Source organism: Dermochelys coriacea, chromosome 7 (genome assembly GCF_009764565.3).
Source record: "Dermochelys coriacea isolate rDerCor1 chromosome 7, rDerCor1.pri.v4, whole genome shotgun sequence".
Classification (NCBI taxonomy): Eukaryota; Metazoa; Chordata; order Testudines; family Dermochelyidae; genus Dermochelys; species Dermochelys coriacea.
The window spans coordinates 89,122,538-89,142,250 of record NC_050074.1 but is presented as its reverse complement, the minus strand read 5'-3'; the positions used below and the strand labels follow the sequence as shown (position 1 = coordinate 89,142,250).

The 19,713-nt window shown below is 40.0% G+C and overlaps 1 protein-coding gene across 4 annotated transcripts in view; it reads right to left on the bottom strand.

The window, feature by feature from the left end:
* Nucleotides 1-19,713, bottom strand: part of PCDH15 (protocadherin related 15) — an 811,839-nt gene that overhangs the window by 393,638 nt on the left and 398,488 nt on the right. For all 4 annotated transcript variants that reach the window (XM_043518631.1, XM_043518633.1, XM_038411063.2 and 1 more), the window contains 2 exons: nucleotides 16,621-16,729; nucleotides 4,205-4,317 (listed from right to left, as the gene is read on the bottom strand). In XM_043518631.1, coding sequence (XP_043374566.1) covers nucleotides 4,205-4,317; nucleotides 16,621-16,729 — 222 coding nt within the window. The remainder of the gene's footprint in view (nucleotides 1-4,204; nucleotides 4,318-16,620; nucleotides 16,730-19,713) is intronic.

Here is a 19,713-nt window from a genome sequence, read left to right as displayed (position 1 = left end):
TCATCCAAACCCAAACCCTCCACAATCGCTCTTCTTTATCTGTCAGACAGCATTCAGACTGTGTTCACTGTTGACCATCAGCTGCACCTCAATCCCTGTCCTCTCCTTTTAACCTCAGGCTTATCTATCAAACAGCATACTTTGTTTTGTGTGCATGTAAAGTAGAGACAGTGCTAGGAAGAGAATATCTCCTTAGTCTCTTCTGATCAACAGCACTTACACACTTTTCCCCTCCCAGGGAAGGAGAGGAGAGACAGACCTAGAGGTATCTACAACCATTCCTCCCCATTCACAATTGACTGAGTGAAAAATTGCTCCTGTTTGAACAGCATTTGGTTAAACAGAGATCTCCATACTAAACTAAAGATCAGATTATACCATGCAGTTGTACTAAGCACACTAGTGTATGGAGCAAAGACAGAGATTGGAGGCTGCCCAACATAGATGGCTGAGGGAGATGCTATACAATTCATGGAAAAACAAAATAAATGCAAAACTAAGGAATCTAACATAGCAGGACATGTTAGAAAATATCATCAAAGAAAGAAGGCTCAGGTGGTTGCAACAAGTATATTGTACAGAAGATGGGAGACATATTCAGCAAACTTTGAATTGGGTACCCAAGGAAGGAAAGAAAAAGCAAGAAAGGCCAAGCAAGAACTTGCAGAAGATAGTGATGGAGAATACTGAATGTGCTGGTATCCTCTGGGAAGAAGTACTACAACTAGCAAGCAGCCATAATCAATGGAGGTACTGGATTGCACTCAGCTCTTAGGCAAAGGGAACAGAACACTGATATGTTTCTCTTTGAGAAACAGTGGTGTGAGCACTGCTCATAGCTGAGGCCTGGCCTGACACAAGTAATTAACACATTAGGAAGGCCTCATTTCTTGGAGAACAGAATTATGGTGGTAAACAGATCATAAGGTTCAAAAAGACAGAATGCCTGAGCCAGCTAAGATAAGAGGGAGAACTCCCATGGAACCATTTACTAACAATGGACAAGAAAAGTTAAGAATGTAAGGAGGAGGTCGAGCATGAACCCTCTCATGGACAGAGCATGCTGTACAGGAATTGGTTCCTGCAAAGTGATCAAGCCAACCCCCCAAAAGTGTGATACAATGTATAGTAAATGCAATGAGATGTGTAAATGTGTATGAAAGGAGAGGGTTTCTTTGCAACTTCAGATGTGGTATGCCCTATACCCACCTTCTACACATGAGTCTGATCAGCTCAGCATAGCTTTGCTGTGTGCCAAATAAAGAACCTGAGTGATTAAATCTGGAGTCGAACTGAGGTTTTTTGGATCCCAGAGAAGTGGATAAAGTGTTCTCCCAAAACTGAACAAGATGCTCTGGATAAGCAGAGTGGAAAAAATTTCGTAGGAAATCCCAACATTGCTAGGCAAGGAAATAGCTTAATGGGAGCCCTACAAATTTCTAAGCATCAGTGAATCCAGAGACTGTCCTTCAGCAAAAGAAGGAAGTTGGGCTTTTCATAGCTGGTCTCCTTCCTCTTTCCACTATGACTGTGTTTGGGGCCATTAAGCAAGGGATTTTCAGAATAGGACCAGACCTGGAAATATGTGCTCAGAGTGTGTGGTAAAGGCGGCATCCTGTGTGGTGGCACTCTTGGGTCAGCCCAGTCAAAAACAGAGAGGAAAGGGACAGGAAATGGGGACAGGTGAGAAATATCTAACTGTGTTGACAAGAGACAGAAGGAAGGACAGAATGCATAGGAGGGAAATATCAAAAGGTCTGGATAAGATTTCCATAAGCATCCATATTTTTAGGTTTCCCTGAACATTGTTGCTTTCCTGCCATAGAAAAATATAATAATGCCAATGGAGCTGAACATGGTGCATATTTACAGCATGTGGTAACATACATCTTTGGAACCAAAGGTTCAAAACAAACAGACAAAACCGAAAAACACATTACTAGTTCAATGGAAGGCAAAAAAAACAAAGAGGGACTAGGACTTGGGAAAGGAGGATTCTTGTCCCCATACAGCAATCAGATCCAGTGTCTCCCGTTCGCTCCATGCTGGAGCTCATTTGCGATTCTGGGGAGACTGCATGGTCACCTGTGCTGCTGAGCACGCCACACTGATCAAATAGCAAATTAAATTCAAAAGTTCCCGGGGCTTTTCTTGTGTACCTGGCTAGTGCATCGGAGTTCAAAGTGCTGTCCAGAGCAGTCACATTGAAGCACTCTGGGATAGCTCCCGGAAGTCAACAACATCGATTTGTGTCCCAGCAAGGTCAATTTTAGCTCTACTCCCCTTGCCGGGGAGGAGCACAGAAGTAGATTTTAAGAGCCCTTTATGTTGACGGAATGGGGTTGCTTGTGTAGACGCATTCATTATAAAATCGACCTAACGCAGCTAAATTCGACCTAACTCTGTAGTGTAGACCAGGGCTAAGATTACAGAATGAGCCACACCTGGGAGAGACCAGGACGATTGCCCTATAAAGAACAGCAGGAGACTAGCAAGGGACTGGGGAAACTTAGGGAAGCTCCTGCAGGAAAGACTCTAAGGTCAAGGGGGCTGTGAAAGGGAGACACTGCAGTGAGCAGGATGCTTCTGCTAGAGACCCTGACTGAGAGAAAGGTTTGTGCCTGGAAGCCAGAACCAGAGGGCTGAGAAAGGCTGAGTGTCAGCCAGGTAAATCCTAAGAGTACTGGGCCAAGTTCCTACTAGAGATCTTAACTCGGAGAAGGGTTGGGGGGCTGGAAGCCAGAAGGCTGAGCTCCAGACAGGTGAAACCAGAGAGGCTTTGAATTGGGACCTAGCTCTGGGGAAAAGTGCTGCAGGCTCTCTACTTAAAGGGAGAGTGTGACTGAACTGGAATTATGGCATGGAGGGCCAGGGTCTAAAGACTCAAAACATTTCCCCCCAGGGTCCCATTTATTACCTGTGGCCTGAGAGTTAAGGGGCCCTGAGAAATTGTTAACAGTATACTAGAGAGTGACCTCTGGCCATGAGGGGGTACGCAGGAGGCAGCCAACCCTTTTCCAGAACACTACAGTATTAAACTTGGGCTCAGACACTACAATATTCTCTAATGTGTTACATTCCATAACCCATTATTTGCTTCTATACCTACTAATAAATGCAGCAAAACCTCTACAACTTTCTGCATCATTAGGCAACCTAAGGGATTATCCCAAATGTAGCGAATACTATTTTGCTTTCTTACAAAATCACATCTCTTAAGCAAATGATTTTTGTTGCGCCCTATCACTATAACCTTAAGCAAAACATAAATCTTTTAGGGTACACCCAAAATAAAACTAATCTATGAGGTTTCATGCAGATATTAGAATATATAAATCTCAATACTACCTATTCCCTTACTTCTAAGTTTCAAACGGGGAAAGAAAGTAACACTGAGACCCATCTTCCCATATTTTCTAAAATGGAATTCAGTACTGTAGATAACAATACTATTCAAAGATACTGCAGTAGCTACCCCCATCTTGTTTTCAGAGTTATGCATTTAGTTCTACATCAACTAATTAATCTGAGTTATAGAATGTTATCCTAACTCATTTTGAAATTAAGGACAGAAAAACAGAGAGGGGCTGAGCCCATACATTATGGAGTGGGATGTTCAAAAGAACTCAGTGCTGACCTAACTCTACTCCCATTTACTTCACTGGGAGCACAGTTAGGCCAACACTGAGTTCCTTTGAAAATCCCACCTTATAACCAAAGTCATGGACCTGGATCTCAGCTTCTCTGTTTTCCTTCATCTCTAAATATTGAATTCTCCTATGATATGTGTACATTGTTTTTTTCTGACTCAGTATTCAGTATAATGAATATTATCTTTAAAATTCATATTTCTAAGTATACATATTAGATATACGTAAAAGTTTAAATGAAGTGGAAAAATGTGAAATATAAAATGCATAAACCCTTTTGTCTCAACTCTATTGATAAAAACTAAACATACAAGTTACATTTTTTTAACTTATACTTTAACAAATATTAATAGTAAACATTTGTAAAGGATCATGAACCCTAAATAATTCCTTTTCAAAAGTGCACCTTACCTTTTTTACTAGAAGTGATTTGTTTATTAACGGACTCTTTACCAAAAAAAAAAAAAAGTAGAACATATCCACAATTTTCTCCAGAGAGTTTAATGTTAAGCAGTTTCGCAAGTGTGTGGAAATGAGAATTCAGTTGAAATTACCTTAATAACCAAATCAAATTTCTGGTGCAAATCCCTGTTTATTGGCTTTAGCAGACTGAGTACAGCTGTTGTGAGATTCATACAGAAGTATTGTGGATAATCCTCAGGAGTCCCTGCAAAAAGATATTGAGGTTTGAAAACATAATTGAGAGAAATAAGTACTGTGCATAACAGCTTTATTTAAACTGTATATTTACTTCACTTATTAACTAACAAAGGAATGAAATCAAATTCAATTAGTACAGGGGTAAAAAATTATGCAGTATATGAGAAAGAAAGAACAGATATAATACTTTCTTTTGTAACTTTCAAAAGTTTTAAAACAGCTGTTTTCACAATTTTGAAATAAATTTGAGGATTTATAGTCCGTGTTCATGTCACTAAACATTTTACTAAAACATCAGCACTTATGACCTTGAACATTCCTTTTGTTCCCTTAATATATCAATATATTTATGTTCCCTTAATATATCAATATATTTAATACTGTACAAAACAGAGGAAGGGAGTCTCAAAAGTATGATTTTCCTTTTTTTAAAAGTATTTTAGAATGGTAGGATCAGATAAACAAAAGCAGAAAATATCTCACTGCTAGCCTCAGTAAACAACTGCTAAGTGACAGATTAGGCCCACTATACAAAGATTTACACATGTACTTAACTTTGTGCACTGTAAGAAGTCCCATTAACTTCAATGCGACTACTCAAAGTGCATAAATGTAACCATGTGCTGGTCTGTAAATCTGTGCAAAGACAATATAATAGAGACATTTTCTACTTACTTACAGAGTTTTCACTTTTAAGATTTAGAAAGAAAAGAGAAGAGGTATGCAGAGGTGAAAATACGGCTAGATTCTCGCTGGAAAGTATTAAGGGAGACTATGCTAGGCTGGGGAAGACGCTTAAGGAAATTGAGGCTCAGGTGATCTTTAGCGGGATCCTTCCTGTTCCTAGAGAAGGGCAACAAAGGTGTGACAAGATTATGACTGTCAACAGATGGCTTAGGCAGTGGTGCTATAAGGAGGGCATTGGGATGTATGGCCACTGGGAGGCATTCACGGAGAGAGGACAGTTCTCTCGGGATGGACTTCACCTGAGTAGGGAAGGAAATAGACTTCTAGGATCAAGGCTGGCACAACTGATAAAGAGAGCTTTAATCTAGGAATTAGGGGGAGATGGTTGGGAGATGTCCAGGAAATCTCCATGCCAGATTTTAGCATTGAGAGGGAAGAAGACGAAGTAAGAAAGGATACAGCCGTGGGTAGGAGAATGTATATAAGGAGCAAGGGCGGTATGGACACTAGTCTAATAGGTTATACTGGCTGTAGAATGACTGTGCCTAATAGGGTACAAAATGTGAGCAAGGCCAAACAGCAAAAATTAAGATGTTTATACACCAATGCGAGGAGCCTAGGTAACAAAATGGAGGAACTAGAGCTACTGGTGCAGGAAGTGAAACCAGATATTATAGGGATAACAGAAACATGGTGGAATAGTAGTCATGACTGGACTACAGGTATTGAAGTGTATGTGCTGTTTAGGAAAGACAGAAACAAAGTTAAAGGAGGTGGAGTAGCATTGTATATCAATGATGAGGTAGAATGTAAAGAAATAAGAAGCGATGCAATGGATAAGACAGAGTCTCTCTGGGCAAAAATTACATTGGGGAAGAAAACTAGTAAAGCCTCTCCTACGATAGTGCTTGGGGTGTGCTATAGACCTCCGGGATCTAATTTGGATATGGATAGAGCCCTTTTTAATGTCTTTAATAAAGTAAATACTAATGGAAACTGCGTGATCATGGGAGACTTTAACTTCCCAGATATAGACTGGAGGACCAGTGCTAGTAATAATAATAGGGTTCAGATTTTCCTAGATGCGATAGCTGATGGATTCCTTCATCAAGTAGTTGCTGAACCGACTAGAGGGGATGCCATTTTAGATTTAATTTTGGTGAGTAGCGAGGACCTCTTGGAAGAAATGGCTGTAGGGGACAGTCTTGGCTCAAGTGATCATGAACTAATTCAGTTCAAACTAAATGGAAGGATTAACAAAAATAAATCTGCAACTAGGGTTTTTGATTTCAAAAGGGTGACTTTCAAAAATTAAGGAAATTAGTTAGGGAAGTGGATTGGACTGAAGAACTTATGGATCTAAAGGTAGAGGAGACCTGGGATTACTTTAAATCAAAGCTGGAGAAGCTATCGGAAGCCTGTATCCAAGAAAGGGGAAAAAATTCATAGGAAGGAGTTGTAGACCAAGCTGGATGAGCAAGCATCTTAGAGAGGTGATTAAGAAGAAGCAGAAAGCATACAGGGAGTGGAAGATGGGAGGGATCAGCAAGGAAAGCTACCTAATTGAGGTCAGAACATGTAGGGATAAAGTGAGACAAGCTAAAAGTCAAGTAGAGTTGGACCTTGCAAAGGTAATTAAAACCAATAGTAAAAGGTTCTATAGCCATATAAATAAGAAGAAAACTAAGAAAGAAGAAGTAGGACCGCTTAGGATGGAGTGGAGGTTAAAGATAATCTAGGCATGGCCCAATATCTAAACATATACTTTGCCTCAGTCTTTAATAAGGCTAAAGAGGATCTTAGGGATAATGGTAGCATGACAAATGGGAATGAGGATATGGAGGTAGATATTACCATATCTGAGGTAGAAGCGAAACTGAAACAGCTTAATGGGACTAAATCGGGGGACCCAGATAATCTTCATCCAAGAATATTAAAGGAATTGGCACCTGAAATTGCAAGCCCACTAGCAAGAATTTTTAATGAATCTGTAAACTCAGGAGTAGTACCGAATGATTGGAGAATTGCTAATATAGTTCCTATTTTTAAGAAAGGGAAAAAAAGGGATCCGGGTAACTACAGGCCAGTTAGTTTGACATCTGTAGTATGCAAGGTCCTGGAAAAAATTTTGAAGGAGAAATTAGTTAAGGACATTGAAGTCAATGGTAAATGGGGCAAAATACAACATGGTTTTACAAAAGGTAGATTGTGCCAAATCAACCTAATCTCCTTTTTTGAAAAAGTAACAGATTTTTTAGATAAAGGAAATGCAGTGGATTCATTTGCCTAGATTTCAGTAAGGCATTTGATACCGTGCCACATGGGGAATTATTAGTTAAATTGGAGAAGATGGGGATCAATATGAACATCAAAAGGTGGATAAGGAATTGGTTAAAGGGGAGACTGCAACGGGTCCTACTGAAAGGCGAACTGTCAGGTTGGAGGGAGGTTACCAGTGGAGTTCCTCAGGGATCGGTTTTGGGACCAATCTTATTTAATCTTTTTATTACTGACCTTGGCACAAAAAGTGGGAGTGTGCTAATAAAGTTTGCAGATGATACAAAGCTGGGAGATATTGCCAATTCGGAGAAGGATCGGGATATTATACAGGAGGATCTGGATGACCTTGTAAACTGGAGTAATAGTAATAGGATGAAATTTAATAGTGAGAAGTGTAAGGTTATGCATTTAGGGATTAATAACAAGAATTTTAGTTATAAGTTGGGGACGCATCAATTAGAAGTAACAGAAGAGGAGAAGGACCTTGGAGTATTGGTTGATCACAGGATGACTATGAGCTGCCAATGTGATATGGCTGTGAAAAAAGCTAATGCGGTTTTGGGATGCATCAGGAGAGGCATTTCCAGTAGGGATAAGGAGGTTTTAGTACCATTATACAAGACACTGGTGAGACCTCACCTAGAATACTGTGTGCAGTTCTGGTCTCCCATGTTTAAAAAGGATGAATTCAAACTGGAGCAGGTACAGAGAAGGGCTACTAGGATGATCCGAGGAATGGAAAACTTGTCTTATGAAAGGAGACTTAAGGAGCTTGGCTTGTTTAGCCTAACTAAATAAGGTTGAGGGGAGATATGATTGCTCTCTATAAATATATCAGAGGGATAAATACAGGAGAGGGAGAGGAATTATTTCAGCTCAGCACCAATGTGGGCACAAGAACAAATGGGTATAAACTGGCCACCAGGAAGTTTAGACTTGAAATCAGACGAAGGTTTTTAACCATCAGAGGAGTGAAGTTTTGCAATAGCCTTCCAAGGGAAGCAGTGGGGGCAAAAGATCTATCTGGTTTTAAGATTCTACTTGATAAGTTTATGGAGGAGATGGTATGATGGGATAATGGGATTTTGGTAAGTAATTGATCTTTAAATATTCAGGGTAAATAGGACTAATCCCCTGAGATGGGATATTAGATGGATGGGATCCGAGTTACCCAGGAAAGAATTTTCTGTAGTATCTGGCTGGTGAATCTTGCCCATATGCTCAGGGTTTAGCTGATCGCCATATTTGGGGTCGGGAAGGAATTTTCCTCCAGGGCAGATTGGAGAGGCCCTGGAGGTTTTTCGCCTTCCTCTGTAGCATGGGGCATGGTTGACTTGAGGGAGGCTTCTCTGCTCCTTGAAGTCTTTAAACCACGATTTAAGGACTTCAATAGCTCAGACATAGGTGAGGTTTTTCATAGGAGTGGGTGGGTGAGATTCTGTGGCCTGCGCTGTGCAGGAAGTCGGACTAGATGATCAGAATGTCCCTTCTGACCTTAGTATCTATGAATCTATGAATCTATGAAAAGGATGAGGTAAAAAAGGTAGTACTTGAATAACAGCTTTGGCAGAATACAAAGACAGCACTTTTTACCACAAATTAGCAAGTGCTCCAGAAAGGTTTATTATGGGAGTATTGCATATATTGCTGAAGAGGTTAACAACAAAATTATTGGTAATGTTTTCCTCTGTTAAGTGGCACTGTACAGACCCATACACAGTTGTGATCTACAGGGTTTACTGTAAGGGAAGTTATGTTTCTCCAAAAGTTAAAACCTATTGCAGAACTAGAATTTTGCAGGAGTCCTGGGCTCCATTATGGAAATTCTACTCTTTTAAGATCCTTGCCACAGGGAGTGAAAGCTATCAACTCTGACAGTGCCTAAAGAAACTCAATGTGTGAGCTAAAAGCCACCCTGATCATCTTTGTTAGCATATTGAAAAAGCAATATCTTGTACTGAATAGGCACTTTCATCTTTGTCAAAAAGAGAGAGAGAGAGAGAGAGAGAGAGAATGAATGAATAGCATGAATGCTGTATTCTACTTTATAGAATATCCAGAAAATCAGTTGCTCCCAATGCTGGTAATAAAACTGCAAAAAACATGGAATGGAAAACAGGTGTACACAAGAGTTAAATGTTTAATTCAGAGGTGTCAAGGTTCCTTACCCACTCTAAACTCTAGGGTACAGATGTGGGAACCTGCATGAAAACCTCCTAAGCTTACTTTTACCAGCTTAGGTTAAAACTTCCCCAAGGTACAAACTATTTTACCTTTTGCCATTGGACTTTCGCTGCCACCACCAAACGTTTAACCGGGTTTATTATTGGGAAAGAGTAGTTTGGAAACATCTTCCCCCCCCCAAATCCTCACCAAAATCTTGCACCCCCCTTTCTGGGGACGGTTTGATAAAAATCCTCACCAATTTGCATAGGTGACCACAGACCCAGACCCTTGGATCTTAAGAACAATGAAAAAAAACCAGTTTCTTACAAGAGGAATTTTAATAGAAGAAAAAGTAAAAAGAATCACCTCTGCAAAATCAGGATGGTAAATACCTTACAGGGTAATTAGGTTCAAAACACAGAGAATCCCTCTAGGCAAAACCTTAAGTTACAAAAAGACAGGAATATCCATTCCATTCAGCACAGCTTATTTTCTCAGCCATTTAAAGAAATCATAATCTTATGCATATCTAGCTACATTACTTACTAAATTGTAAGACTCCATTCCTGTTCTGTCCCCGGCAAAAGCATCACACAGACAGACCCAGACCCTTTGTTTCTCCCCCCCTTCAGCTTTCAAAGTATCTTGTCTCCCCACTGGTCATTTTGGTCAGATGCCAGCGAGGTTATCCTAGGTTCTTAACCCTTTACAGATGAAAGGGTTTTTCCTCTGGCCAGGAGGGATTTTAAAAGTGTTTACCCTTCCCTTTATATTTATGACATTTTATGACAACAGGAGATGGAGATAATATATGTAAAATATTGCACACATACCTGTGTGTACATATATATATATATACACACACACACTCACCCACAAACAAAACAAGTACTGATATAATATGTTGAAAAGATTTTATTATTTTGAAATGGCCGTAGTACTCAAGAGTGGTGTACCTTATACTGGTCATTTTAAACAAGTGGTGATAAAAACTTCACACCACACTATCATGCATTGTATGTTGTAAATACTACATATATCAGTTACTTTTAAGTGTCTAAAATATTTCTTTTTATAGTATTCATAAATGGATTATTTACTGGATCACTCTGTGAAAGGTGTGGGGGTACTCTTTAATAATTTTTATCACTGTATATGTATTTGTCACCAGTATGGTATTTCTGTACAATATATGGAAATGGATATTTCATCCTAGAGGTGTGTCTGGAGATCAAAGACTGCCAGAATATTAGAGCCAGCCTTAAGGGCACTAGCCCAGTCTTCAGCACAGCCCCAAACTCTTTACAACAGGAGAAGTCAGGTCATCCATACACTTGAGAAAGAACCAGATTGGAAGAGAAACAGACAGAGGCTCACAGACACACAGGAGAATATATTTTCATCCCTCTCTGAGTGGAAACACACATTTCAACCACTTGGGGACTGGAACTCTGGGTGGCAGCCCCCGATAACCCAACCATGTCAATGCAACAGACCTGACTGAGTTTGGCACCTGTAAGTTTCCCTTTGGACACAGAAACAGCACCTTCAAAACAAACTATTAGTTATTACTTCACCCAAAATTATAAAGCACCTGGAGCAAAGGGTAAAAATAATAAAGGCTTATGTTTTGAATATATGAATATTTCCTCTTACCAAACCCTTACATTTTCTTTGCATGCTTTGATACATGCCATATAGTCTAATTACCTCCATCCCTGTGCTGGGAGAAGCACTGTCCTGCTAGCAGCACGCTCCCTCTGTCTCTGTGGGTCTTCTTGCTTCCCTGACAGTACCCAGTTATGCTCTGTCCACTCACACTTAATCCCCTCTCTTTTCTAGGACTGGGGTCTTGTTCTAGTTTAGGATCCTCCTTTGATCCTAGGCTTAACCTTGGAAAGAGTACATCATTCTCAGCTGGAGGGGAGCCAAGTAAGGTGTATCCCTCAATAAACAGCTCTCTCATTGTTTCCTCAAGGAGTCTGATCTTATCTCCTGTGATTATTTTGCTTTTCCTGCTTGGTTCCTTTAGAACCCTTTTGATATCAAGCAACCAATCATGCCCCCTCCCTTACACACACCATATTCATCAAAAATATATATATTTCCAATTTGTCACACAAGTCTTGTATAAAGGTCAAGTTTATAAACCTAAGCCATTTTCTGTTTTAAAAAGAATGCCTAAAGTTAAGCTCCTATACTGATATCTAAACATCTACAAATAGTAGCCTGATTTTCAGAAAAACTGAACCTCCAGCAGGTCTGGGTGTTCAACAGATAAAAACTGATCGGTTGCTCTACGCATAGGAGGCAGAATGTTAGGTTTGAAGCTTGGACTGAGGAAAGAAGATGAATGGAAGAAGCAAAGGGATTGAACGCAGGACACACAAGTGTCCCTGAGGGAAAACAAGACCAAAGATATAAGATAGAATGGGAAGAAAATTATGTTGGATATGGTAAGTAAGGATGAGGAGCTTGAACTTGATGCAGCAATATACAGAAGCCAATGGAGACAGAGAGATATGGACAGATTGGTGGAAGAGAACTTTAATAGAGATATTTTGGACAGACTGGAGGAGGAAGGGATAAGAGAGGCAGTGAGGTCATACAACAGAAGATTACAGTAATCAAAATGTGAGATAACATGGTTTCTGCGGTGGTTGCTGCAGTGGGGACAGTAAAGAGAGGGTGAATTCTGGAGGAATTAAACGGGAAGAAGCAAGGAAGGACTTAGAGAGCAACTATCTATATGGAGAAGGAGAAAGAAGAGCTTTTGCCAGATCTTGAGATTCTATAATAAGTATTGTGAAATTTGTTGTGCTTTTCTTAAAACTCCATCAACTGGAAGGAACAGACTGCATGAAAATCTCAGCTCTCCTTTTAAAAAAAAATAAAAAATAAAAAAGCAGGTTTGTAGAGCCCATGATTGTGGAGGAAAGCTTAAAATCAAGAAGCAAGTGCACTATAATGGCTCAGAAACCAGAAGAGAGAAAAAAACCCCTCATTTAAAAATAAATCGTTATTTTAAAGCCAGTGTTATGACTTTTTCAGGGCTTGATTCATGATATTAGAATGCTTGGGTTTGGCAATACTGAAAGAAGAGTCTACAATTTTATAAAATGCTTATAAAATACATGTTTATAAAATTATCAATGGGGAAGAAATAGCTATGATCTTGGTTCTCCTCTCATTTACGTTGGAGTAACAGTAGTATAGTCAGGGGAGCAATCTTGGTATAAAGGTTGTGTAAGTGAGGATAATCTGATTGTATACACCACTGGTGGAGATTTATTATAATGTATATGTTTCTCTAGTGAAGACAGATTGTACAGAAATTAATTTTCATTTATAATGAATGTAAATTATGGGCCTCTTTTGATGGTCATGAAAGTAGTGTTTAACCTGACGATGGGGCACTGCCTTTGAGCATCCCCTCATGTCCTGTTGGTTTGCTGCCCTTCTGCTCCCTCTGCCCCAGCTCTCCTCCTGGACCTAGCTTGTACTTTAAACAGTCACTCTGCCTCACTTTAACCCAGGAGCCTTCCAGGTCTCATGCAGCTGGATTGTACATAGGTCAGCTCCAGGGACTCAATCAGCTTCTCCTCCTGCTGGCCCCTCTCCCCCAGTCAGTCTCTTTACCTTTATACTTGGGAGGCTTCAGCAATCCGACCTCCTCCTGGTGATATTTATCTGCTATGAGGGAGAAGGAAGCATATATGGTAGTCCCATTCCCAAAGCTCATCCCAATTGACTAGGGGAGGGGGAGCCTTGTCCCACATACTCTGCAAGGCTCCAGGTCCTGGGCCATTACAGAAACAGTAATATTTTCTCCCTAAAACACTGCTTATTCCTGGAACCCCTTCCTCTCTAGTCTTCAGTCTCCTAGTTCCTAGGTTCTTGCATACATCAAACCTCCCAAAAATCTTAAAGGGGTTTGCTGACCCCTAGGCACTATGAAGCTTAAGAGGACTGACTACCCCCATCAAAATCCTACATAGGCTTTATTTAAAATTTTTATATACTACATGAATACTTCAAAAATGTTTTCTTTATTGGCATGTGTGAATGTGCAGTTAGTATGTCATGTGGTACTTCCAGGTATATAGAGAAACTAAGAATTCTTCAATAATAGTTTAAATTATGTAATAATTTATGATGCTGCAAATATGCAATACTGCATATTGCAGGGGTGGCCAAACTTACTGACCCTCTGAGCCACATACAATATTCTTCAGAAGTTTGAGAGCTGAGGAGCACCTGATGGGGCTCGGGGCTTCAGCTCCATGCGAGGTGCCTACTGGGGCTCAGGGCCTCAGCCCAGCGGGAGGTGCCTGCCTGGACTTAGGACTGGAGCCCCAGTAGATGCGCCCCATGGGGCTGAAGCTCCACAACCCCCCCCCCCCCGCTTGGCAGAAGCCCATATCCCACCACCTCGCTGCAAGGCAGAAGTCCCGAACTCCACCCCCCCACACACCAAATCTGGTAGGCGGAGAATGTGGGAACATGGGAGGGTCTCTGAGCAGCACTTTAACAGTAAAAGAGCTGCATGTGGCTCACAAGCTACAGTTTTGCCATCGCTGATATACTGGAAACCAGCTCACCATATAATTTATTCATTTATCTTCTTAAAGATAGGACAGATTGAAAAAAATGCATTAGGCAGGTGTAAGATTATCCCTTAGATACACACAGTTTGGGTCAGTGGGTATATGTAGACCTGTCATGACTACTGAAATATGGTTCAATTCCTGAAAGTCGATGAATGTAAAAGTTAATGTACGAAAAATGTTTCCAAGTGTCAGGTTTTCAAATGTCAGGATACCAGACACTATGCAATCAGAAATCAAGTATTACAGTGCTATACTGTGGAGTTAGTTCTGTAGACTTTAGCCTCTACCCTAGGGTGGGTCAGCTAGTTTGATCTGAAAGCACCCTTAAATTCTGGTCAAAACCTTGTGTGTGAGACAGAGGAGATTTGGGAGCAACACCCAAGTAAGAGCCCAGGTTAAATCTGCAGTGAAAACATACCCTAAAGCAAGAGGACTTAAGAATCACATGCTTCTCTGAGAGAAAAATTATCTCCTAATAACTTTTAGTTCTAACTGGAAAGTTAGGTGAATTTTTATTTGAACACAGTAACTTGGATAATGACCAGGGTAACCTAACTGCATACTGTAACTCAACCTATTATGGTGCAAATGTAGGACTGTAACTCAATAGGCCACAAAAATGTAAGAAACTTATAAAATGTTCAATTATCTAATTAGTAAAAAAAAATTGCATATTCTCTCACTTTGTGGTTCAGCACTTCTAATTTAAGTAATTTATAACAGTCAAGTGAAATCTTACAATGTCTGTGTGGGAGATGTATATTTTGGTTTACAATGGAGGAAATCCTGTGTGATGAGAAACAGCTGAAAGGAAGGACCAACAGATAATTATTTCAATTGTATGTTTGAAATACTGCTCCAAAAACTTAGCATATCAGCCTGCATTCTCATATATTTTACTAAATTCACTGAATAATCCACTTCCACTCCTTTCCAGATAAAGGCTCTCAAATTCACCAGTGTATGTCATTATGCTTCTTTTGAAGTTATTTAAAATGCCCAGTAGTAGAGTTTTAAAGCTATAAAGTAGTGCATACTGGCAGAAGAATAGGCATATTTAAGACCTCAGAAGGTTCCTTTTTGAAGACAAAAACAGAAATAAAGACTAGTACTAAAATTACTGTTTTATTTTTTCCCCCTAGAGACTCAAAGTAGGGTCTACTTGTGTGTGCTTTATTATGTTCCAGTGGTAAGTATCTTCCCATTATAAGTTTGAATTTTAAAACTGCACCACCCCTACCCTACTCTCTTCCCCAAAAGAAACCCAGTCACCTGATGGTTAGAAAAGAAAATTGCATGGGACGCGTGTGTTTCTGTGAACCTTATAATCTCTCAGTTCCCAGGATGGTGGATCAGAGGAATATCACAGAGGGGAGTATGTCCTTGGACTTTGTATGTTGTGGGGAGCGGAGGTTTGGCTGGGTGATGGTAAATCAGTGTTTTAGGTCTTTTTCCTATCAGCTCATAGAAGAATTGGGGAAACTTGTTCCTATCTGTCCAAGAGGGAGAGGGAGAGTGTTAAATGATACAGTGTAAGTCCCCCACAATAAAGAAAGGGGGAGGTCTCCAGGAACCCCTTCTTGAACTATATTCATCCAGGGCCAAAAGAGACCACGGACAATGAAGACAATCTGATGCAAGGGAGGAGAAGGGGCAGGTGAACAACCTTAAACACAACAAAATAAAGAGTAGGTGGATGACACCAAGACAGCACCAAATTTCTCTGGGCAGAAAAGTTCAAATTTGGCTTTTAGAAGGAAACTCACCCTAGTTGCCATCCCCTGACAATTATTACACCACACTACAAAGTTTTGTGAACCATTCCCCCTATCTGATACAGTTATGCTGGCAAAACCCCCAGTGCAGGAGTGGTGGGACAATTTGTATAGTGGGGGTGCTAAGAGCCATTGAACCAAACTGTAAACCCTGTATATGATGGGAACCACTTCCAGCCAGGAGGTGCAGCAGCACCCTCAGCACCCCTAGTTCCAGCACCTATTCCCCAGTGTGGACACAGTTATGCAGAAATCAAAGTGCTTTTGTGGGCCTACCTAATGTCATTCAAGGAGGCAGTGTTATTATGCTGACAAAACTCCTGTTGGAATAAGCAACATCAACAATAAGGGACTCTGTCAGTATATCTGTACCAGCAAAGCATTTCAAATGTAGACAAAGGCTTAGTTTGTGTTTGTGCCTGTGAATAAGAGCCAAGGATTATTATTATTATCTTCCCTAGCTATTTCTCAGCAGAATTGGAACACAGTCCAACTGAGAGTGTGGATAAGCATCGTCCATATTTTCTTTCCTTGACTGCATCCTTATTTTCACTGGATGAAGCAAAAGATTCTGAATCTAATCTAAATAAATAACAATATAGTTAATAATCCAAAATGGAATAAAATATCAAAACTGCAATAAAAATGTTGCTGAGTAGAACAATGATATTGACCCCTACCAACTACAACATGAATCTTGTATTATGTTTCAGCTTTCCCACTTAGTCTTTCTCTGCCTGATCCTAATACAGTGACTGACTATGAATGATAGCAAGATTAGCAGATACCAACCAAGTAGGATGGAATAGAGGATGCGTGGTCGATCAGAAGGAGGCTGGATGTTTTTGTCTTGATCTATAGCTTCTATTGGTGGAGTGACATTGATGGGGTTCACTTGTGTCTGAAATGAAAATTAGGGAAATTAGAGCTGATAAATTACAAAATCTGTTTGCAGTTCTTCAGATTTAGTAAAAAAACATTTTGCTATAGTGGACATTTACTTGAATGGCAAAGAAATAATGTGTGTGCATGTAAATACATAAAGCAATAATAAGGACACATCTTCTGTAAAATGTAAAATTAACTATGCAAAACAAACTTCAAGGGGGAAAAATTTGGAACATAGATCATATGTCTCTATTGTGTTTTTCTTTAAAGAAACTATATTATCCTAAAAATAATATATCCTGATAAAAACCCCACTCCTGCAAATATGTACTTAACTTTACTACTGGGAGTGGTCCCACTGATGTGGGATTACCCACAGTAATCAAGTTAAGCACATGTGTAAGTGTTTGCAGGACCAAAGTCTAAAAGAATATCTTCATCAATATCATGTCAGATATTAATTAGCTTCTAAATTATTGCTGTTTATTTATTTTCTATTTTATCAATGTATTTTGAGAATACATTATACTTCAAAATATGCAGGCAATCATTTTATGAATTATTATGAATTCAAATGCCAACAATACGAATAAAACATGTGCCCCAAACAAAATTCAAAATCAATTCTTATGTACCATGATGGGTCCATTTGAAATATTTCTGATAGATATTCCATTGTAATAAAGCTGTTTATATTATCCAGACACACAGTGGCCTAGTGAACTGACCACAGGAGTGGAATGCAGGCACTCCTAAGTTCCATTCCTGGGTCTGACAACAATGTGTTATTCAACCTTCTTTGACTCTCTTTCCTCATCTGTAAAATGTGAACACTAATATTTTAGTTATACCAGAGAATTATTCTCAAGATTAGCTAAAGACTTCAGTGCTTAAAATGAAAAAACACAATACAGTAAAAATCTAGCTGGGTCATTGAGGGGAGCACTTTAAGCACCTGTTCCATCATGCAAGCAACTTCTCTCAACTTCCTGGACACCACAATCAGCTTCAACAATAGAACTCTACAGACAACCACATACAAGAAACCCATGGACCACTACACCTACATTCATAGATCCCATGCACCCCAAACACACCAAGAAGTCTTATCTACAGTGAGGCATTCAGATAGCACAGAATGCATTCCAAGGAGAAAGGATATACACCTTAACACATTTAAAACCAAACAAGGACATTCTACCAGAGAAGTAGATCGCATCATGTAATGGGCCACCCAAACATCCCAAGAGAACCTTCCTCAATACAGAAATAAAACCCCATCTGACCGCACACCAATAATTATTACCTACCACTCACACTGGAACCCATAAAAGGTATCATCAAACAACTACAAGCCATATTCAATGGGGACTCCATCCTGAAAGAAATCTTTCCTTAATCACCATTTCTGCCCTTCAAATAACCCCCCCAACCCTTCCAAGCACATCATCAGAAGCAAGCTCCCCACACCATAGATAGACAAACTTAAAGTGGCACCAGACCCTGCCAAAACAACAGATACAAAACGTGCAGACATATCTCTGCTGCAACAATGTTCAACACCCCCTACAACATATTTTTTAAGATCCAGGGATCCTACACATGCCAATCACATGGTGTACCTCATCCGTGCATTAAATGCCTCAATAACAACTATGTGGGTGAAACCAGACAATCACTATGCTCTCAAATGAACTCATACAGGAAAATGATAAAAGACAAAAACACCACATCACCTGTGGGAGAACACTTTTCACAAAGTGATCACTCTGTATCTGACTTCTCAGTCCTCATCCTCAAAGGAAATCCTGCACAACACTCTCAAAAGATGAGCCTGGGATCTTGAATTCATTACTCTCCTAGGCACCAAAAACCATGGACTGAACAGAGACACTGAATTCACAGCTTGTTACAAAAACCTATAACCCACTACCCCCATATTTTTATCCTTTGCCTGCAGAGATGTTAACAGGCCACTCTATCTTGAATGGTCCCTTACAATATGTGCTAACTACTTATGCTAAACAACCTTTTCCACCTTGCATACAAGGGACCATTGTGATCATCTAGCATCTGACCTCGAAGCTGCAGGCCACAGAACCTCACTGACTCAGTCCTGTAACAGACCCTTAACCTCTGGCTGAGTTACTGAAGTCCTCAAATCATGGTTTAAAGACTTCAAGTTACATATAATCCAACATTTGCACTGGTTTAAACCAGCAAGTGACCCATACCCCATGATACACAGGAAGGCAAAAAAAAAAAATCAAGAGTCTCTGCCAATCTTATACAGAGGAAAATTCCTTCCCAACCCCAAATACGGTGATCAGTTATACCCTGAACATGTGGGAAAGACCTACCATCCAGACATCTAGGAAAGAATTTTCTGTAGTAACTCAGAGCCCCCCCATCTACTGTTCTATCACCAGCCATTAGAGATATTTGCTGCTACCATTTGCAGATCAGATATTTGCTGCTAGCAGTTGCATTTTGCTGTAATGCTTGGAATTTCTTTCTCAGATTTGAAGAGCAGGTCTATGTGGCTCAAAAACTTGTCTCTCTCACCAACAGAAGTTGGTCCAATAAAAGATATTTCCTCACCCACCTTGTCTCTCTAATAACCTGGGACCAACATAGCTACAACTACACTGATCCCAGATTATGACTAACTCCCCCTCATCCTCACCTGACACTTTTTTCAGACCATTTGACAGCAATAGCAACAGCAGACATGGTGGGGGGCAGTGAAAGAGAGAGGCATGTAGCTAACTTTTTTGGGGAAACAGAACTTACTAGACATGGACCTTACTAGAACTTTGCTAGAGATGGACCTCTTAAGGCTGATGTAACTCAGTCATGAATAATGACGTGAGCAATCCCATTGATTTCAATGGAACTAATCATTTGCTTAAGTATTTGCAGGATCAAGCCCTAAGTTATGCTGTTAGCTTGTTTCAATTAAAAATCCAAAGTCATTATTTCCATGGGAAGCAAAGA